Below are 23,028 nucleotides of genomic sequence, written 5' to 3'. Positions count from 1 at the left end.
ACGTCCAGGATGGGATCTCATAGGAACAAATGTAACATCCTGAATTTAGGGTAAAAAAAAATCAACCACTAAACTTGAGGATAAAGAAGATGAAATAGCTCATGTGAACAGGAGATGGAGAGAAATCTCCAGAGCCTCTGTATGATGCCCGTAGGCATTCGACGCCAGCCTAAGCGCTTTATTCAGGACACTTTCCAGCCACAAGAAATGGCCAGGGGGGTTGGTTCTTGGGTTCAGTGACACAGTGAGTGGTCCCTACATCTCATGACTGGTGTCCTTATAAGAAGAGATGAGGAGAAGACACACAAAGACACCGGGAGGGCTGGGGTTGTAGAGTGCTTGCCTAGCACGTATGAGGCCCTGGGTTCGATCCTCAGCACCACATGAAAATAAATAAATAAAATAAAGATACTGTGTCCAACTACAATTGAAAAAAAAAAAAGACACAGGGGGAGGCCATGTGGAGATGGAAGCAGAAGCAGAAGCCGGATGTGGTGGCACACACCTGTAACCCCAGCTACTCAGGAAGCTGAGGCAGGAAGATCACAAGTTCAAGGCCAGCCTGGGCAACTTAGTTACACCTTGTCCTAAAATTAAAAGGACAAACAAGGTCATTCGAACAACAGACACTTGTTTTCTCAAGGGGCTGGAAATCCAGGATCAAGTTCAATTTCTGGTGAGGACCCTCTTTCTGGTTTGTATACATTCACCTTTCTGCTGGTCCTCACACAGGTGGATGGAGAGCCCACAAGCACACAAGTAAGCTCTGTATTGTCTCTTTTTGTGAGGACACTAATCCTTTTCCATCACAGCCCTACCTTAGTGACCCATTTTACCTTAATTACTTCCATAAAGGCTCTACCTCCAGATACAGTCACACTGGGGGTTGGTTATTTTTTATTTATTAATTTTCTGTACTGGGGATTGAATCCAGGGACACTTAGCTACTGAGCCACATCCCCATCCCTTTTTTTTTTTTTGTATTTTATTTTGGGACAGGGACTCGCTAAGTTGCTGAGGCTGGCCTTGAACTCTCGAACCTCCCCCCTCAGCCTCCAACATACTGGGATTATACGCATGCGCCACTATGCCTGGCTGGGGGTTGGCTTTGACATAAGTGGGACACAAATATTTAGCCCCTAACAGGGATCTTCACACATTGCAAGTGGAGGGTTTGATTATCTGGAATTCTCTCACTTTCTCTCCAGAGAAGTGGACACATCCTCCCCACCTCACCCTTCCCTCACTCTCCTCTCCTTCAATAGCCATACCAGGATTCAGTCCTGCCAGGCATCTCATCTTCTAGCCTAGGCACCCATCTTGGGCTATTTTGCAAGCAAGCATGTTCCCTTTCTAAGGGGAACTTTTAACATGTAGCATTTTCTCCATCCCAGAATTGGGCTAAACTTAAATGTGTTTCCAGAGACTATGAAAGATTGCAATGCCAAGCCCGCTAAGACTTGTGGCTGCATTCGTGCTGCAGAGCTCCCCACAAAAGCACATTTGCAGGGTTTAAAGAGCCACTGTCCTAAGTGGTGGTGGTTTTAATTAGCTGCTATTCTGCTTTTAACTACAGACTCCCATGAATTTAGCTTTGTTGTTCTCCATGTAGTTGCTTGTCGATTTACCCTGAAAATGCGTAGTAACGCTTATTTGCAGCAACAGGGTAACCAGGGTCTTACCTCCCAACCATGAGCATTTGAAGTGGGCGTTCCTGTTGGTTCCCACCACTCCCACAGAAAGAAACTCATCATTGGTGATGTAGCCCTTGAATTTGTGTTACTTGAGAGACTAACAATACCATCCAGGGGAAAGTAATAGAACTACCGGCCAATTTTCAGGCTCGCAGAGAACTGTTTTATAATGTGTTTAAGCTTATATTCTTGAATCGTATGTAAGCAGTTCATATGTGCTGCCAGCAGCAAGTTGTGTACAACTCATTTACTTGCAAATCCCTTTTCTCTAGAAAGTAGAAGCAGATCAGTGAATCTTGGGGTTCAGGGGTCCTAGTCTGGAGGGTTGGGAAACTCAGTTTGAAGAGCACAACCTAATCCTTGGGCTCCAAAAAAAACAACACGTTCCCTTCCTTCTCTTCCTCCCCCCCTTCCCACCCTCCTTCCCTTCTTTCTTCCTGAGCTGGCCATGGACTGTTCCCCAGGTCAGTGAGCTTGTCAGAGCTGTAGTTCTGACCCAGCCAACACAGCACACTGGCCACATGGGGCAAGGGGGCTCCTGGAAACAGGGGTCTTTGTGGAGGCTTGGAATCCTGAGTCCTGGGGAGGAGGGGTGGCTGCCATAGCCACTGGGCTTCAAAAGCAGAATCTGAAGGTGTTTTCCTAGCACCTGTTCTTTCCTCCTTGCTGTCCCATTTCCTGCTTCTGTTTGTCCATTAATCAAAACCAGTGACCAGACTGTGCCCCTTTGCACCTTGTAAACACTACCACTTTCCTCAACCATGTCACAGCCAAAGCAAAAACTGGAGATGGTGTCCTGTTGACCAAGAATGACCAGTAGATGCCCTACAGTCTTGATGTTGATACTGCTGTCTCCATTGTGCAGGTGGGTGCCACTGCAAATCCCCAGTATTCACCTTAGTCCCAAACAAGTTCCCCATAAACTGGCCAATTTAAATGTACCTCATTTTAAATCTCTTCACTTCCAAAGGCTGTGATGGGGACCTCCACATGATTTCTTAAGGGTACTCAAGAAATCTAGGCCAGCGGAGTGTCTCCTGCCGGCCTCTTTCCCCCTTTACAGCAGCTAAGGGTTAGGGCTTCTGCTGCTCACCCTAGAGACTGAAGGTGGGCTAAGCTGTCAGGGGACCAGCTGCCAGAGCTGTGTGTGACTAAGCCATAAGAGCTGTGCCTTCCCTGACCCCGTGTAGGGGTCCATTTCGTTTCCACTCTCTTCTGACACCCTGCCTGGCTCTGGTCTAGCGAGCACTGAACCACCACAACCCTCCTTCCCTGGGCCTGCTGCAGGGTAGGGAGGGCTGGGCTACTCCTTAAATTTTGCACCTCCAAAGATGCCTCTTAGTATCTCCATGATGGGCTCTGTGTTTTGAAAGATTTTGTCACTCAAAACTTTAGGTACGAGTGGGCCTGAGCCGCTTCATCACAGGCAGATATGCTCTTTGCATTCTGTCCTTTGACAGTTGGAAATAGCCTGCTGGTGTCTTTACTTTGGAGTCCAGATAGAAAGCAGACACATTGCATGTCAGGATTCCTGGAAAGCTCCAGAGACCCAGGAGTGGGGCCAAAGAAGCCTGAGCAATTTCTGAGGGCCCCTCCCTCCCACTCACATCCCACAGGACACCCCTTCCCAAATACTCCTACCTAGCTCCCACCCTATATCTTACGTTGCATGCTCCCCAGCACTCACTCACCACCCACTCACTCTGCTCCACAAGGCCAGTCTACTTAAGGGACACCCTGCGGTGAGGGAAGAAGGACCCAAGAGCTTAGGCAACTGCATCATGCCAGGTCAGGATGGATCCCTGGGATTCAAGACTGACCCTCACCACATTGGACATGTGGCATGTTGCTGGCAGCAGCTACCCCAGCCACTGGCTCACCAGAATCTGCCCAGTAGCCAGTAAAGCAGAGGCCTTGGAAGGAACAGTGAAGGCCAGGATATCAGAAGCAACACTTTGGTGTTGAGGGTCACACTTGAACTTCTGCTCTAGGAAAAGAGATACAGGTGACCAAGGACATGCAAGAGCACTCCTGGAAATTCTCAGAGATGTTTGGGTGTAGCTCAGAATTTTCTCTGAAAATGACACAGATTCCTTTTAGTAACAGAGGAGGAACACTCAGGGCCATTGGAGCCAGTCATGGAGGTTAATTCCCACCCCACTCGCCATGCCTGAGGATGGGAAGGCGGGATGCCCACAGCACTCAGGCACGGATGACAACTCACATGTGTCTGCTAGAGGGCTTGGGACAGGTACTGTCTGAGGTTGCCAGGCCTCTCCTTTGTGTCTTACTGCCCCTCCAGAGGTAGCTGGGCCGCTAATGCATTCCCTGGCAAGCAGGTCTGTAATTTGATCTGTACCTTTTTACTTTTCCATATATCTCAGTGCATAATTAGCAAGACAGAGACTTATGGAAAATAATTCTGTCTTCTCTGGTAAACTCAGGGCTCTGTGACTCAGATCCAACCCAGGCACATCAACATACTCTGTTACTCCTGAGGGCATTATGCAGCAAAAGGATTCTTTAGTGGTGACAGGAAGTCTGCCACAAGGACATAAGTAAGAAAATAAATGTGCTTCAGAGATATGTTGTCATTAAAGCCTGTCACAGGGAACTAAAGCCAGATAGCCATGCATCCTTGTTAACAGGAACACACGACACATGACAGAGGTGTGGCATCCAGAGTTCTGGGGTCCAGGTCACACTTGGAGAGACAGAAAAATTAGACTGGAGCCCAAGAGAAGTGGGGATATTTGGACTGTAGAAGATGCTCGGGGATTTAGAGATCACCCTCAACCCTGAGGGGCCATTGCATGGCAGCAGGAGCTGACTTTATAAGGTTCCAGAGAGTCCGGAGAGGAGCAGATGTCAGATAATGTGAAGACTCTTCTAGCATATGTGTTGTTTGTAGAGTAGGATTCATCTGTGTTGGAAGGCAGGGAGCCCCCATCCCAGGAAGCATGTCATGGAGGTGGGTGGGTGCTGACAGAACCATTCAAAAAGTTATTATCCTGCAAATTTCATTTGGGATAAGTTCTTGGTCCACCGGTCTTCTGACTTCTTGCTGATGGGAGGCTATGGAATGATGATTTGGCTGCTGTGGCCTTGTTACCTGTCACAATTCAGATTTGGTTAATCAAGTTATAAGGAGGTTTGGCTACATCCTCCTTGATCCATTCTACCTTTAAATCTGTTTCAGGCAACCATCTCCACTTAAAGATCTGCTAGGCAACTCAAATTTAATAGGACCAGATAGAAGTCTCCATCCCACTGTCAACTGCCAACTCCATCTTCCCAAGCACATGCACTTACCATCAATCTGATTACTGAAGCCAAAGGTCATTCCTGCTTCTCTCCTACTTTTCTTCACCCTTCACATCTAATCCTCATTGAATCCCATTAAATCTATTTCTAAAGTATACCTCATGTATTTCTCTTCATCTTCTCTGCCACCACCTCACTTGATGTCCTCTTAACTAATCTCCCTGCTCCCCTTTTTGCTCCTCTTTGAGTCATTCCTTACACAGAAAACAGAGTACTTTATACACACAACCATATGTCATTCTCCAGTTGAGAGCCTGTCAATGATATTTAGAAGAAATGAGATCTCCAAGGTCCTGAATTGCCTGGTCTTCCTCCCCATCACCCTGGCTTTTGAACCAAGTCCTGGAATCCCCTGAGATCTTTCCCTGTTCCCTCTGCCTAAAACATTCTTACCCTGGCTCTTCCCATGGTTGACTTCACTTTAGCCTTCAAGTTTCCTCAGAAAGGCTCTCCAAGAGGGGTCTTACCCTGCTGTTCTCTATTATAGCACTCTATTAACTCTGTTCTTAGATCTAGTCACAAGATAATCATATTACATGTTTGTATAGACTGCTATCATGTCCCCTGTACCTCCAAGACTATGTGGCTCTTTAGCACACGTGCCTGTCATGGTGGCTGGTACATGGTAGACAGTAGAGGTGTTTCTTGAATGAATAGCTGAAGCTCTCAGTCTATTCTTACCTGGTGAACAACATTTATGCCACTCCATCTTTCATGCTGCTGCCACAGAGCCAGAGGCTGGTCACTTTGGAGAAAGAATTGTTTAGCTACTCTCCAAGCAATCAGGATGCACTGCAGGTGAGACATTCTTGCTGAAGTTTAATATGGGGTGGGGCACGTGGCAGTGTTTCATGGATGTGAACTAGTATAAAAAATCAGGAAGCAGAAAGTAGACATGAAACTTCAACTGAATAGCTGAGGTCTGTGACTAAGTTCTGCATTGCTGGGGAAAAGGGAGTACAGCTAGAACCCGGCAACTGCTCCTGCGGAAAAAAACATAACTCCTTCAAAAAATGACCTATTTCAGTATGTTTGGGAGCTTTCCCACTAGAAGGTGTTTCCTCCAAAAGTTCTAAACCAGCAACCAGGACCCCAATTTAGATCTGCCTCTCTTTTCTCAGCACCAAGAAGCACACAGCTGACTGAGAGATGGGCAGCCCAGGGGAGGCAGTACCACCCCTAGCTGTTGGTTTCATCCCCCAGATCAGAAGTCCCTCCTGCCTCGCACGATGAGTGTGTCTGAGACACCTGAGCTAGAAGGATGTCAGGAGGACAGGGGAAGACATCCTTGTGTCTAGTGTTATCCTAAAGCAGTAAGTAATGGTAAAAGTTAGAGGCACACAAATAAGGGTGCAGAGGAGAGTTCCAGTAGCTGGCTCTGAGTTCTGCATCCTCAGCCACACAGCTACCCATCCCACCTGAAGAAGAAATATAGAAATAGAAATATTATAATGATTCTTAACCCCAATTTACCTGAGATGGGAATTGCAAACCTTTGCTCCTGGGAAGCATCAGTCTACTACATTCACACAGAAGGAGTGCCCGCCCGAGGAAGTTAACAGAGCCTTTGCTCTTTGGTCAAAGACATGTTCAAAGGCTGCTGAAGACTGTTCCAGATAATGAGTGACCAGTGAAAACACTGAAAATTTATTTTTATCATGCAGAGTCCTTCAGAATGCAGCCTTCCTTGTTTCATGTTGTTGGATCTTACTCAAATTTGTCAAGATGTAAAATAATTCTGCTTTCTTCTGATATCTTAGATCTCAAGCTTGCCTATATTACTACTCTGGGAGACAGAGGTGTGCATGAGCCACTGACCTTTTGAAAACCTGGGATCAAACTTTACCCCAGTCTCAGGCCTAAAGAGTAGGGAAGCAAAGCCACCAAGGCCTTGAGAGGCACGTAGCGCTACAATAGCACTTGAGCCTGGTGGTGGGGCTCGGATCCTGGTTCTGCTACTTATTAGTTACGTGACCTTGAACAAATTTCTTTATCTCTCTGTGCCTCAATTTGTTCCTGTGTAGAGATAAAAATAGTACCATCTTCGTAGTTTATTGTAAGGATTAAAAGAACTAATACACATAAAGGGCTTAGCATGGTGTCTGGCACAGAGTAAGTGCTGTGAAATGTTGCTGCTATTATTACATCATCATTCTGGAGAGGGACTTTAGTTAAAAGACAGACTAATATAATCTAAAATCCCCCTTACAAGAGGACTGTGATGTCAAGTAAATTCAGTGTAAATCAAATCTAGGACCAGCACATACTAGTGGCCACCTCCACACAAGGGTCAGTTGCTTTCCATCTTCCAATGCACCCGTCTTGTCCCTTGGGGAGGCTGGAAATGCTGTTGCTGGGACTTTGCAATTGCTCCTATGGATGGAAACAGATTTCTGGGCTAATGAGGGAAGTCTTCCCTGAACAATAGCTTGCTTTCAGGACCTTGCCTGCAGAAAAAGAGTGAAAGGTATGCTTCAGTGCCCCACGTGCAGGGAGACAGGTGGGCCCTCTGTATCATTGCCAGGGCTAGGGTGTGAAGATGCTGCCTGATCTAGTTAGGAGAGGGGTGAGCCAAGTCTGTACTGGGGCAAGAGGGCTGCACTGCATCTGTGGCCCTAACTTCAGATGCAGCAGGCCAGAAACCACTGCCTCCTGTGGGGAGGAGGTCCTCTGAGGTTTTGCTATGTGTTCCCAGATGGGATGGCACTGGGCAGCAGGGAGAAGAAGGTTTCTGAGATTGCAGCAACGCCTGTGACGACCCCTTTGGCTTTCCCAGTGTTCTACCACCAATTGAGTGCTGCCGCTCACAGCACAGGTGAGAGGCCCCAAGACTCCTGCTGGGGGCTGCTCCCAATAATTTAGGGAAATGTGGAGAATTGACACAGCCAGAACAGGGTTGATTACACCAGCAACTAAGGAAGGCAGACACTAAAATGCAAGACGGTTGCTGAATATGGCCTTCCTTTGAAGAACAAAGGCAAAGAAAATTGGCTCACCAATGAGAATTAAGTGATAACAATTCACTGAACAGAAATAAAAAATCAGTTCGAAGTCAGCTCACTCAGAAAAATACAGGATCCTGAAGAGTAAAACTGAACTATGTAAGACCTTTGAATAGTGGAAATTTTACTTTAAAATGCTTTTATGAAGTGATTTTTGTGCTTGCAAAGATGAAGCAAAGGCAAAGCCCAGGGAGCCGTCCTGCCTTCAGGCCGCCTGTGCTTCTGTCTTTGGCACAACAGGTCCTGGGTCCCCTGGAAGCCTCTAGGCAGATGTTCATCAACAGCCAGGAACCAGCAGGGTGGCCCCTCTCCCAGGCTGGAGGGCCTCTTGGTTTTTTATTTCTTTAGGCCCCAAAGCTAGGGTTGGAATTTAAGACAAAAACGCAAGCCTTTTGGGTCGAGTCCATTTTGTATTTCAGATTCAGTTGGTTAATGCTAGGTTTATTTTACTCTGCTTAGGTTCCAACCCTGGGAACAGTTCCCCTGCACCCCTGCTCCAGCCCCCAGTGACTACCCATGTGCCTCATGTTTTCAGGAAGAACTCATTTAGGCTTCGTGCTCTGCTCATTGCTTAACTCTAATATGATAGGAACCATCCTGGGTCAAGAACAATGCAGAGTTGGCGAGGAAAGGATCTGGATTGTGGGAAAGAAGAGAGTTCAAGGAAGAGACAATTTATAAAGAGACAGAGAGGGAAACCCACAAAGGAAAATATAGTACTCAAGGGCAACAGTGGCTGGTCTTGTCCTTAAAGGGACCAGGAGCACACTGCTAAGGGATGCCAAGGAGCTTGGCCTTTAAAAGGAGGATGCAGCAAATGCCAAGTGGCCCAGCACACAAGGCACTGGGAGGAACGTCTGGGGCTTGTTCTCTATGGACAGAATCCTAACTAATCCAGGAGTCAGGGCAGCCCGATAATGCAGTCCCTACAGATCAGCCTCTGGATAGAGAGGACAGAGCAGGCAGAGTAGTTTTGAAGGGGTCAATAGAAAATATCCAGCTCAGGGTCATTTCTCAGAGACCACAGCATCTTGATCTCCAGCCAAGTGCAGCCATTATAGGACACAACTTCCTCAGCCAATTTCAAAGCCCTGCTTACTGCTGGGAATGCATGTTTGAACAAAGCCTTTATTCTCTATTCCAACAGCAGGGCTGGAATTTTAAAAGATTCATTTTCAAGACTCACTGCTTTTGATCTGTCTAACCTGGAACTTATATTTTGGAGTCAAATAGAATTATTTAAACAAAGCATTTCCATGATAAGCACAAAATGTTTTTATTTTTTCTCTTCTACTCCCTCCCCTGCCCATACTACATAACATTCTTACTCAAAACGTAAGGACTATGTGTGGCCAAATCTTCAAACCACAGCCTCCCAGCTTCCATAGATCTTTGTTTCCTCGCCCTGTCTTTGGCTTTGATTGTATACAGGCCAGGGAGGGGGCTAATTTTGTTTTAGACTGGCTATTCAATGAGCAGTGTTTCCCTTCTTTGACTTCTGCTTCCAGGTTTGGCAAAGCCACATGCCATTCTTCAGTTTTGTTAACTGTACTTGCTTCTCATTTTGCTTTCCCCAACCCCAATCATTTTCCTTTCTTCTCTGATACCATCTTCTGTTCTCAGATGAACTCATCCCCAGCTCCAGGCCTGCATTCCTATCTTTTTTACATTCTTCCTGCCTTGACTTACCTGCCATCAAGTCAGAGAGTTGATCAGTATTGGAAACAACTGCTTTGTACTGTGGAGACAAAGTGTGTCCCTCTGGGCAAAACCCAGCTCTCTGTCCTGTGGTGCATGGGAGGTGTCAGAGAGATTGTCATTGATGCCTCAGAGATAGCCTTTTGGTCAACGAAGCCAAGCTGAAAGGGAAGAGCAACGTTTTTCACAGCAATGGAAATCAAATGAAGAAAGAGGACTATTAGTTGGAAAACAAAGCTCAGATACGGCCCAGTCTCAATGTGTTCCTTATGAATAAATAACAGAAATAATAAGGAACTTCTCTCTCCAAAGAGTGAATTAAATTTCTATCAGAAAGATTCTATGCAAATAAGATGAAGATATGTAACAGAATATCTCTGTTATTAGGAGAGCTAATAGAATGCATCTTATGATAGGAAGGATGGCTGGTTCTTGCCTGGTGTGTGATGGGAAAAGGTACAGAGACACTAAAATGTTATAAAACAACTTCAATTTTCAATAAGTAGATAGTTCTGGTGCTTTGCTCAGGCTTACTGAACAGAATCATTAATTTAGGGCCCAGAGAGATGTGGATAGTACTCAATTTTACCACAGACTCCTCTAATCCCCAAAGACAATATCACTGTAAAAGTAAAAGCATTTTGAACACAGGGAATAGTCCATTTTCAGGCCTGGGAACTCTGCAGAGTCATAGCCACAGTCTTGGTTGGCTGTTTTGCAAGGAGACCAGCTCTCCATCAGGGTCTAGGTCCCTGCTCTTCCCTTCAGAGGTGACAGACTATAGCTCTCCCCTCTGCTTCCAAGTACTACTAGGAAAAGGAAATTTCCATTTAGCTAGTGAGGCCATGGTTATGATCTAGTGGACAGAACACACTCCTCAAAGGCTGGCTCACAAAACCCTAAGAGAATACTTAAAGCTTAGAAGATGCTGTACGGGATTCCAAGAGAACTGGAAATAATAATCAAAAAGGAGGAAAGAACTTGAAGAAGCTACATCAACTTCAGTTTTAAAATAAGACTAAGACTACTTACACTAGACATGTTTGGCTCACAGATTCCCTCAATGGAAGCAGGTTGAAGGTATTAAGAAAATACTGGCAGAACCCCTTGGCCAGGGTAACTCATGCCAGTGTTATCTCTGTTGCATTCAGAATCACACTAGTGTCTTCTAAATTAATTGCAAAAAGCACATGTACATCCTTCAGCCACTGAATGGATTTATATATACTAGTACTTGCTTAACTGGCCAAGTATGGTTCACTTTGGAGTCCTAAATGACAATGCCATGAGAGTCTGAAATTAAGCTAGGTTATTACTTTATAAAGAAAAATACAAACTGATTTTTTTTTTAAATTGGGAAGCCAAAAGAAACATTCATTCACCCAGTTTAGCCTCTGGATAGCAAAATTATTTAACTGGGTGGAAAGGAGATATCTCTAATACTAAGATTAATGATGTATTTTCCCTGTATCCAGCCTCATGCCCATCCCCAAGGTATGCACCTACCATTGCAGCAACAGGCCAACTATGGTCTAAGGATTACAAGACCTTAATATATTCCCTTCTCGTTAACATAAAAATTAACGTGCATGGGTAACATCTGGTTTTTATTGACTTAATCAATACATTGAGAATTTAGCAGCAAGTTAATGGCAAGCAGTTACAAAATGTCCTATTTTTTTATGTTTAAAATAAGTTGTCCTAAACAATCTACAGCAACCTAAAATCACAAGAACACGTGAAGGACTGAAGCATTTCTGCCATAATGCCTATGGCAAGTTTATTAGTAATTTTCTAACAAAGTCTTCTAGTGCAAAGTGCACATAATTATTTGGAACCTCCATTACCATATTTGGCCTTTTGTTTTTCCCTTGCAAATAATTGTGCCTAAATGCAAAATCTTAAGTAAAACTGAGCAAGTATGCCCACAGCCTTCCATTGAGGGCATTTGCACCCCCTCCCAAAGCAAACTTCAGGTACAACTTATGTTGATTTCAGCTGCAGCCTGACATCAAGCCTGTTGGTGGCTGTCCTTCTACACCCTGTGCAGTTTACACTGCTTTGGAGATAACGAGCTTCAGTTTTAACCTGATGAAACACAAGGCAGGGCCCAGCCGAGCTAAAAAGAATCTCCGTTTAGTACTGTCCTTTCCCCTCCTATGCCCTCCCTTTAGCACTAGAGAGAACAGTTTGTTTTTGTACTATTCAGCACTGGAGGGAGCCTTAGAGTTTCTTTTTGGATCGAAGCAGGGCAGTGGATTTAGCAGTGGATTTGGTTGGAGACACAGGGGTTTTCTCTAGTTCTCCCTTGAGATCAGCTGGAAGGAGTTTGCTAGAGGTGGAAAGAGAACAGCACGTGTCAAAGTCTTCTGTATCTGCCCTCTTACTGGTTCCAAGTAATTTCTTGGACTACAAATGAAAGAAGAGACCTGAATTAATTTTCAGACATGAAAATAAACATCAACTCAAAGAACGACACTGTCATTAAAGATTTGCAAGTTGAAGCATTCTATTTTTGGGACACAAAATAGTCACACTGTAAACTTATTATTAAATCTCTCCAAAAAGATCCTTTAGCTTTTTTTTCTTTTTTTGGTACTGGGGATTGAACCCAGGGTAACTTAACCATTGAACCACACCCAGCCGCACCCCGCCCCCTTTTTTTTACATTTTATTTTGAGACAGGGTCTCCTTAAGTCCTTAGGGCCTTGCTAAGTTGCTGGGATTGGTTTGAAACTTACAATTCTCCTGCCTCAGCCTTCCACATGTGACACCACACCTGGCCCTTTATCACCTTTAAGCCAACTGACTTTTTTAGTGTTTGGTGTAAAGCAAATCATACAGGCTCAGTTTCAAAACTTCTGTCATGCAAAATGACATGTGCCCGCCCAGTGGGGTACAAAACTGCTGCATACCAACCACTCTCATATCCTCACCATTCTCCTGCATGAATCCAGGAACTGACTTATAATCATAGTCACACCACTTGGGCAGGTCTGTAGACCCCTTAAAGTCTCAATTCTTCACTGGTAAAGGGATATGGAAAACAATAATTGCATGTTTACTTTGATAATGAGAATGAACTGAGGAGGTAGCCATGAAAGTACTGTGTGAGTTTAAAGCACAAAACAAGCAGATGAATTTTCACAGGCAACTGTAAGTTCTCAGATCACCTCACTCCAATAGTAGAAGAGGAACCAGTCTCAAATTCTGATGTCATGAGGGAAGCAGAGTCTACTTTGACCTTTGGTTCATTTTAATTAATCACTTTTAATTAAATTAAACTGAGCATAAGAGTTATAAAAGAGAGCAGAATGTTCCTGGATGCTATAAAACAAGACAGGGGCCAGGGGCATGGGGTATAGATATAACATGCTCTCATCTACACACAACAGTCTGAGAAAGGGTTCACAAGTTTACTCTTCTGGTTAACTGAAAGAGTACACGTGGTCAGGTGAACAATTTTCAAAAATGTGAAAAAAATTATACATAACACAAAGCAAATTAATCTGGTGTTTCTTTGATCATTCAAACTCATATATAATAAGTACATTTTATAACACAAATTATAACTACATTTTATGCACAGTAGTGTGTGTATGTATGTGTGTGTGTGTGTGTGTGTGTGTGTGTGTATCTCCAATGAATAAACATCTTCCCAGAGATGCAGCAAAGTTTCAGGTCATTTACACTTTTTGATATCTATATTTAAAGAAAGAGAAGATCCACCTGATGTCTGTTTATTGCAGACAATTCTTAAATATGTGCCTCTTCAGAGCCTCACTCATGTCTGACTTTATAACAATGTATGCTAATTCTTGAGCAGGTAATACTTAAAAAGCATTTTGTACCTTGAATAATTTGTATAAATCTGAAATGTAAAAAGGTCATTTTCTCTTCCTTTTTACCCCCAAGAAGACTTCTCAGTTGCTTCTATGTATTCTTTCAAAAAGCGGAATATATTTAAAAGTCTTTAATATTCACTAACATAGGTTGTTTCCTCTTGTTGAAACTCCTTATATTCGTCAATACGGTGAGATTATGGCACCCTTAATGTTCTGGTATCTGGCTGAGGACACATGGCTTTCTTTAGTACAGTCCAAAACATAAAACCTATTTAGGAGTTTCAATTCATAAAATTTAATTAACTTTATATACAAATCCTATTAAAAGACAAATCTAAGTGTAACTCTTTCTCTCTTTTGATATTTCTACTTGGATTCTGAGTTATTATTCAAATTGTTGAGGGAATGTTTTTCAATATTCCATTGCAACTAATATTATACAAATATAATAGAGCTTCACCCATTTCCTTTTAATTTGCTTATATTCATATCTGGCTTAATGTTTCCATTCTTCCTCGATGTTTCATTTGTTAATGTATGTCAGTCCTTAAAGTAGACTAATGGGTCCAGGAAGAAATACTCAGAAACAATCTCTATGGTCAGGGATAGCAATATTGTTTTCCACAACACACACACACACACACTGTCCTGAAGATCATTCTATGATAATTCTTAAAAAAAAGATTGCTCATTCTTTTTTTCTGGCTAGGCAGTAATTCTTTTCTTTCAATGTACTATACTTTATTTAGTCAGTCCCTTCACAATGGACATTCAGGTTGTTTCCAGTCCTTTACTAATACAAATAATGCTGCTATACATAGTCTTAGACTTGTGTCATTTTGCATGTGTCACTATTATTGATTGGCTATATATTTTAAAAGTGGAATTTCTGGATCAAAAAGGCATATGAATTTATAATTTTAAAAGATGTCATCATATTATCTTCTACAGCAGTTATAGGAATTAATAATTACTCTCTCAGTATAAAAAGGAGTCTGTTATTACTTCTTTGTCAATTTGATGTTCAATACAAGTTAGAACTAATATAGATGACCATATTTTAAGTTTCAAAATTGGCCTAAAACTAACTGCATTGAAACAAATCCCTTGTAGCATCAATGCAAACATGCTTACCTTTATTTCAAATGTTTATTGCAAATACTCAGAAGCTTCTGTGTATATAGGTTTAACCTGTAAAATACTGTGTGTGTGTATGAGCACAATTATGCCTTACAATTTTTCTTTGTTCATTTGCAGTTGCATTAAGTTTAGAATGGCATGGCTCAGGAAGCAGAATCATTTTTCTAAATAGTTTTTCTAAAGAGTTTCCTATTTCCCTTTTGAGTACCCCTCAACTGAAACCTTTCTCTGATGTTAACAGAGCATAGATGCAGAATGGCCACCACAGGGCCTTTAGGTCAAGCTGTAGTTTTCTTCACAAAGAGCCAAGTCCTTGGAATATAAACAGCCAAAATAAATTCCAGCTTCCAGGCTTTTTCTAGGCCTGTGAACAAATCTTACTTTTTCAGAGATTTCTTTTGTTAGGTTTTAGATTATCTGAGTTTTGGGTTTCTCCTTTTCTTCTCTCATAGCTGGTGGGATTCCTCGGGGATCTATGCTGTCACTGATGCAATTTTACAGTTTTGTAAGTAATAGGACAGAGAAATGAAAAGTGAAATTGCCAAGGCTACGAGATCTTGCAGGTCATGAAAGGCAAATAGAAGGAGAGGAGCTCCCATAAGACTGTACAAGAAAGATGACAGAAGAATTTCAATATTCAGTTGTAGGGGAAAAGGTCCTAAATGATCATCATGAGACTATTGGCCATCTATTTGTCAGTCCATGAGAAGATCTAAAAATCATTGTAGACTGTGCTCTGAAGATATGCATCTAAAGCACCACTGTACAGTGGGCAAGAAAACCTTGCTATCATCAGAAAGCATCTTAGATATCAAGGGAAAATACTTCTATCCTCATATAAAATTATGAATTTTACTTAAAACACTGAAACCAGGTGAAAATATATGTAAAGGAACCAAAGAAGGTTTATAGTCAGACTACTAATGTAATTAAAGGGTGACAGTTTCTTTATAATAGAGCTCTTCAGTCTAAAAAGAAAGAAGAATAATTTATAAATACATACACATATAAAATTAAAACCTATAAAGTGAAGAAGATACTGTGAAGATAGAGGTCACCCCTAGTGCTATAGTCAGTCACACTAGGGGCTTCCCCAAGCAGCATTTCAATTGTTCTTCATCTTTGACAAATTCTTAACCATTTGTAACCGTTGAAGAATAGTCAGTCCTACTGGAAGCAGAATGATGGAAAAGATGACCTTATAAGGTCCCCTTCCAGTTTCACCTTCCTGTAATTCAATACCCTTGGCTTGATTTCTTCACCTCCTATTATTAATCTTGAATAGGGGGTTCCATGTGTGTAAGGGAAGATATGTAACAAAGATTGGGCTAAATATATTTCATTTATTCACTGACATAACCTTAACCTGATAAATTTATCTGGCGATAATGGATGCAAAACCTGTAAGCTTTAGGCATACCCCTGCAAGTTAATACCAGTGCATGATTACTAGAAACTGTTACCATTTCTCTGAATTTTGAGTAAAATACATGTTATTTAAGTAAAGTGGTTTATCACCATAGCAACCATTTCTAGTGTCACACATTCAAATTATAGGCCTGCCCAAGGTCCAAATGACAAAATTCCAATGCAAGTTTTCTGCTATAGTTTTTTTTTTTTTTGGAATGTTCACCCACCTTATCTCACATACTATGGTTTTTAGGAGGAAGTGAAAGAAAAACAAAGGGAAGAGAAATCAATTTCCAAATATATAAACTTCTTTTATAAGGTAACCCAAATAAAGACTTGGGTCTTATATGGAATTAATGAAAATGAAATCTAACTTGCTCATTGGAGAAAAATCTAAATATCTTTCTTTTCATTGTAGCTAGGGTATAATTTATATACAGTATAGCACACAAATCTCAAGTGTACAGTTTGAGGCGTTTTGAAAAATATATAGATCTATATAACCAACACCATTGTCAAGAAAGAGAACAATTTCCCAGAAAATTTCCTGTGCCATATTCCACTTAATCCTTTTATCTTGGGGTCATGACTGTTTTTAATTTTTCTAAATACAAATTAGTTTTGCCTTTTCTAAAACTTCATATAAACAAAAAAGAATATAATATGTGATCTTTTGTATCTAACTTATTTTGAATTAATATTTTAATTGAAAATTTTATTAAAATATTTGTGGACTATTATGCTAAACCTTATAAAATTTTGAGATTAATTTACTTATTGGTAATTTTTTTTCTTGCCAAGTTTTACTCCATGTAAGTATATCTCTTAATTTCTTTACCTATTATTCTGTTAATGGACATTTGGGTTGTTCCTAGTTTTAGGCTGTTTATATATGAAGCTTCTATAAACATATCTGACAAAATTTTGTGAATTTACAAGTCATTCTGTGAATTTTGAATTTCTGGGTAAATGCCAAGTGAATACTTAACTTTATAAGTAACTGCAACGTGTATTTTAAGGACTACATCCTACGAGGAATGTAGGGAAATTTCACTTGTTCCATATTCTTGCTAACATTTGGACTTGCCCGTCTTTAATTTGGCCATTTTAGAGTCTTTGACTTTCTAAATTTTAGAAAATTTATCTCATTCACAATATTTTGTAAATTTTGGTATAAATATTTCATACAATTTTGTTAGATTTATATTTTGTGGTGATATTACAAATAGTATGTAGATTTTTTGTTTTCCTGCTAGTAAAAAAAAAGAATAAAAAACGCTCTCACAAAAATAGAAGGGAGACTAACAGAATAGAAGATGGGGATCAAGAGGGAGAGAGGATAGGAGGGCATGGGTAAGTACTGGGGAATGAAATCTACTATGTTGTTGGTTGAAAATACCACAGTGAATCTCACTTTTATGCATGATGATAATGCATGAATTAAAACAATAATAATGTTAGAAGGGAGACCAGTACAGTACAGCAAAGAGATGGGGGGAGGGGAAGAGAGAAGGGAAAAGAGAGGTAATGGAGAATGAAATTGATCAAATTATGTTATGTGCATGTACAAATATAGCATAATAAACCCCACTATTATGTATAATTATAATGCTCCAAAAACTTTCAAATAACTTTTTCATTTTCCAGTTGTTCATTGCTAGTGCAGAACACTACATGTGGTTTTTTTATGTACAGATCTTGAATCCTGTAATATCCTCAATTCAATTTTGGTAGATTTCTTGGGATTTTCTATATACACTACCATGTCATCTACAAATAAAGATAGTTGCATTCTTCCTTTTCAACTAATGTAATTTTGTTTATTTTATTTGCTGGTTGCATTGGTTATGAGCTTTAGTACAATGTTCAAGAGAAGAAGAGAGAACATTCTTGCCTTTCTCCTATTTTTATCAGGAAAATGTTTACTATTTTACCATTGAGAATGATGCTAGTGTTAAGTTTTGGGGTTTGGACTTGTTTGTTTTGTAAAATCCCTTTTGTAAAAGAAGTTTCCTTGTATTCCTCACCCAAGGTTGAATTGTCTCTCCTATGTTTGAGTTTTAAATTTTATAAAAAAAAAAAAATTCAAAATTATTGAAGTAATTATATGGCATTTCTCCTTTACTTAACAATATAGTGAATTACACTGATTGCTTTTTGGATGTGAATCCAAAATTGCATTTCTGGAATGTACTGTATATTTGAATGTGATATATTATCTTTTTTATATATTTCTGGATTCAATTTGCTAACCTTGAGTTGAGTATTTTTGCATCTATATTTATTAATTTTCTTCTCTTGTAACATTTCTGTTATGTTTTGGTATTAGTGTTTGTTCTTGCCTTATAAATCAGTTGGGAAATATTCTCCAGACTGTATGGAAGTTTTATCTTATTTCTTTCAAGATTTAAAATAGTTAACCAGTGAAATCATTTGGGAATAAAGCTTTATGTACAGTTCTTTATCACATATTTTGTTCTTTAAATAAATACAGAACTATTCTGATTTTCTATTTTTGTGTTTCTATTATGGTAATTAATTTATTGACATTAAATTACTCTTGGGAGGGGCTGGGGATGTGGCTCAAGCGGTAGCGCGCTCGCCTGGCATGCGTGCGGCCCAGGTTCGATCCTCAGCACCATATACAAACAAAGATGTTGTGTCCGCTGAAAACTAAAAAATAAATAAATATTAAAAAATTCTCTCTCTTTCTCTCTCTCTCTTTAAAAAAAAAATTACTCTTGGGAGTCAGTAAACCTAAAGATAGATCAATAGAAAGTATCCAATGTAAAGAACAGATAGAAAAATGTTTTTGAAGAAATGAATACAGCCTTAGAGACCTGTAGCACAATATCAAACTGACATATGAGTGACTAGAATCAGGGGGAGGGGGAGATAATGACAAAACTTCCTAAACATGGCTAAAGATACAAATTTACAGATTCATGAAGCTCTGTGTAAACTGAAGCAGGAGAAATGTGAAGAAGAACATGTTTAGTATGTTCATTGTCAAAGTGCTGAAAATCAAGGATAAAAGAAAATCCTAAAAGCATCCAGAGAAGAATGACACATTACATGTAAGAAAAGAACACTTCAACCTACCACTAAATCCTCATCAGAAAAACTGAAAGCCAGAAGGCTCTGGACTAGCTTTAAAGTGTAGACTTTAAAAAACCTGTCAGACCAGAATTCCAAAAGCAGAGAATATACATTTCAAGGTTTAAGACAAAACTTAGATGTTTTCAGATATAAAGAAAAACAGAGAATTCATTGCCAGCAGACATGCAGAACAAGGAAAGCAAAGGAAGTTCATCAGGCTGAAGGGAAATGATACCATATGGTAACTCCAATTTCCAGGAAAGAAAGAAGAGCATCACAAATGATAAATAGCTGGAAAATATAAAAGACAATTTTTCCTCTTAATTTCTTGAAAATACACTTGGCAGTTTAAAGCAAAACTCATAACATTTTTTGTGGAGTATATAATTATATAAATATAAAATATATAATAATTATAATATAAAGTCAGAGTCAGAGATGAAGGGACCTAAATTAATACATTTGAAATTAAAGAATTATTTGTTATAACCCAACACAGTTAGTTTTCTATTGAGAAAGGTTGTACACAGAATAGCTAAACAACTATAGGCCCTAAGGGAAGCTGAGCAAAAGCCAGCTTGGGAGGACAGGGAAATGATTTAAAGGATTAACCAACAGAGCCCTTTAACCATGGGAATCTCGATTAGCTGGTTGTGAAACCTTAGCAGTACACAGGAAGTTTGTATGTGGGAGCAGAAGTAGGGACACAAGGTCCCTTTGCAACAAAAGATTTCTTATTTATAGGAGCCTATGAATCCAAACAAGCAGTGGCATTACAAACAGCATTAGAACACCAACAGGTCATGAGTCATGTTAGTACAATCAGTTATTTGCACCTGTATTAGCTAGTGCAGCAGTTACTGAACTGTGTTTGGGAGGTATCCAGATTAGCCCCAGGTTTGATGATTCACAAGGACAACTCACAGGACTATGATTTATTACAGTGAAAAGATGCAAAGCACAACCAGCAAAAAGGTACTTAGGGTGAAGTCCAGGAACATCATACACAGGATTCCAAGTGTTGTCTCCCAGTAGAGTCACTCAGGATGCCCTCAATTTCCCCAACAATGAGTTGTGAGGATACAGATGAAATGTTGTTTACCAAGGAAGCTTATTAGATATTCAGCATCAGTGTTTTTGTTTTGTTTTTTAATCAGGGGAAGGTCACGAAGGAAGACTTTGACTGATGCATACCAAAAGCCCACACTCCCAGAAGAAAAGCAGGCATTCAGCACAAACCATATTGTTTGTGCAAATAGTGCAGATACAGTTGTAGCAATGGCCTGAAATAAAAGTTCCAAGAAGCCAGCGAAAGCCAACTTTACAAAGAGGGCTTTGCAAGTCCTCTACCTCAGTGGTAGAGGACTTGCCTAGCATGTTGTGAGAACCTGGGTCCAAAATCTCCCAACACTGCAAAAACAACAACAACAACAAAAAAAAAGGACAGCAGTTTAGGTCTACTATATTAACAATTTTTTTTCACAGCTATCTAACAACTGCAAAAATATCAGGCTCTCATTATGACAAATATTTATTTTTCTCAATAAGCTGCAGGGCTTGCCCTTAATATGCTGAACTTTAGGCTTTGGATTGAGTTCACATCTATTACAAAAATCAGAGTTCAGGGACCTGTGGCTCTTCTCATTGCAGGTGACAGACATACAAGAGGGCAAGCCCAATCAAGAAAACACTTTTAAGACCTCTGTATACATCACATCCAAAGCAAGTCAGACAAGCAAATCAACACTTGTTGGTGACAGAATAGCCTTCCACTATTCTAGTAGGGGAGACTGCAAAGACAAATGGAAAAAACTGCGGATATACAAATCCTGTTCAGGGAGGGGTTAAAGAATTGAGAAAAATAATGCAATCTACTACAGTACCTAGGAACCTCACAAAATTCGGAGGGCAAATGAGGTTAGAAGCATCACTTTGAAAATGACACCTCTTAGTTTGTGTATTAGTTTATTCCCACATCTATACCCAAAGGAGCCCTGAGACAGTCAGGGAATAAAATATAATTTTAGTAATATTCTATGCAAATACTTTAGTGATATAATAATGAAAGTAATAATAGCTAACATTACAGAGAACTTACCACATGCCAAGAATGTCACATGAGTGATTTCATTTAGCCCTTAGTTGATGAAATTATTATTCCTACTTCACAAATGAGAAAATAGAGGCTTAGAGACTCACCCAACATCATTCACTTGTAAGTGGCAAATCTAGGATTTTAATCCAAGCGGAGTAGAGTCAGAGCTTGTACTTTTAAGTGTACAAGCTGCATTGTACACATGCCAAACTGCATTGCTTCAATATTGGAATATAATAGTGTAAGAGTTCTTTCCATTATAAATAAGAATTCTGTAGTTCTATCAAGAATTCTGATAATTCTATCACAGAGATTCTAGATCTTTCCTCCATGGCCATGGAGAGGTTCATTTTAATAATAGATATTTATTTAATATCTATAACATTTAATATCTATAATAATAAATATCTCCAGTTGTTTTCTGAGTTTATGAATAATGCAGCTGGTACCATATATCAGGAATCCCTAAGGACTTAATGTTAAAAGGCATGCTAATGTAATAAGTAGGTTCTGCCAAGTGTCTCATCTAAAGATGAGCAAATACTGCTGTAGAAGTGAAAGTTGGGTCAGTTAGAACTATTGATTAAAACTCCATCCTAGGGAAATTGGAGGGTTACTAACAACACAAAATATCATCTTGATGTCCTTGTGCATAAACACTTTTGTCTTCAAGGAGTACCTTTATCTAAGAAAGGTGGAAATGAAAAAAGGATCATGCCAAGTGCCACCTATTTGAAAAACTAATTTAAAAAAGTGTAGTCCAAATATGAACAGTGAGGAGATCAGATTGTATTTTTCCACAAGGTCTGAGGCATGTGGGGAACTAAGGGACTGTTACTTGGGGAAGAAGAAAAGTGCTTATTTCAAAGTATTTTTTATTTTAAACAAATTTTCAGTTACTCTTTCTGCTAGTTTTCCAATAGCTATGCCACTTATTTAAAAGGGGTGATTTTACCCAGCTTGTGAAAAATGCAAAATCAGGAACTCCAAATGAATTTATGAGAACTATTATCCAATGGAAAATAGAAACTGCTGAGATACTTCCTTTTACAGTAAAGTCAAATTTCAAATATTTTAATGGAAAAAATCATATATTTCATTAGTTTAGTAGATCTAAATTATTTACATTTTCCACACCAAATTGTCCATGTAATCTACTTTTAACAAAGAAATATTTTCTAATAAGAATGTATTTCAAGATTCATAGAAAAATTTTGATAAAATTCAAATTCAAATTTCACTTTTAAGAATATTAATTACAGGCTGGGGCTGTAGCTCATTGGTAGAGCACCTGCCTCATACGTGTGAGGCACTGGGTTTGATCCTCAACATCACATAAAAATAAAGATATTGTGTCCAACTACAACTAAAAAATTTTTTTTAAAGATTAATTACTATTTGAATCATGTATGCACTCAAGAGTAGTCAATTATTTCTTATCACTTCAGACTTTTAATTTTTTTTATCAATACATAGTATTTGTTTTCTTATTGTTTAATTTTTTGAGTTCTTTGTATACTCTGGATATTAGGGCTCTATCTGAAGTGTGAGGAGTAAAAATTTGTTCCCATGATGTAGGCTCCCTATTTACCTCTTTTATTGTTTCTCTTGCTGAGAGAAAACTTTTCAGTTTAAGTAAGTCCCATTTGTTGATTTTTGTTATCAACTTTTGTGCTATGGGTGTCCTATTAAGGAATTTGGAGCCCGACCCTACAATATGT

General features: G+C 39.8%; 1 protein-coding gene across 9 annotated transcripts in view; it reads right to left on the bottom strand.

The window, feature by feature from the left end:
- Positions 1-461: 461 nt before the first annotated feature.
- Stk33 (serine/threonine kinase 33) overlaps positions 462-23,028 on the bottom strand; it is a 186,723-nt gene continuing 164,156 nt past the window's right edge. For 7 of the 9 annotated variants that reach the window (XM_058576882.1, XM_046438328.2, XM_046438329.2 and 4 more), the window contains one exon: positions 11,463-12,127. In XM_058576882.1, the coding sequence (XP_058432865.1) occupies positions 11,942-12,127 (186 nt within the window). In that variant the 3' untranslated portion in view covers positions 11,463-11,941. Of the gene's footprint in view, positions 4,807-5,699; positions 6,002-6,664; positions 9,880-11,462; positions 12,128-23,028 lie in introns of those variants that run through there. The other 2 variants (XR_006850388.2, XM_046438327.2) reach the window with 2 other exon arrangements.

This window comes from Marmota monax, unplaced genomic scaffold (assembly GCF_021218885.2).
Source record: "Marmota monax isolate L192 unplaced genomic scaffold, Marmota_monax_Labrador192_F-V1.1 WCK01_AAM20220418_F8-fsc00061, whole genome shotgun sequence".
NCBI classification, from domain to species: Eukaryota; Metazoa; Chordata; class Mammalia; order Rodentia; family Sciuridae; genus Marmota; species Marmota monax.
This window is presented reverse-complemented; position numbering and strand designations above follow the sequence as displayed.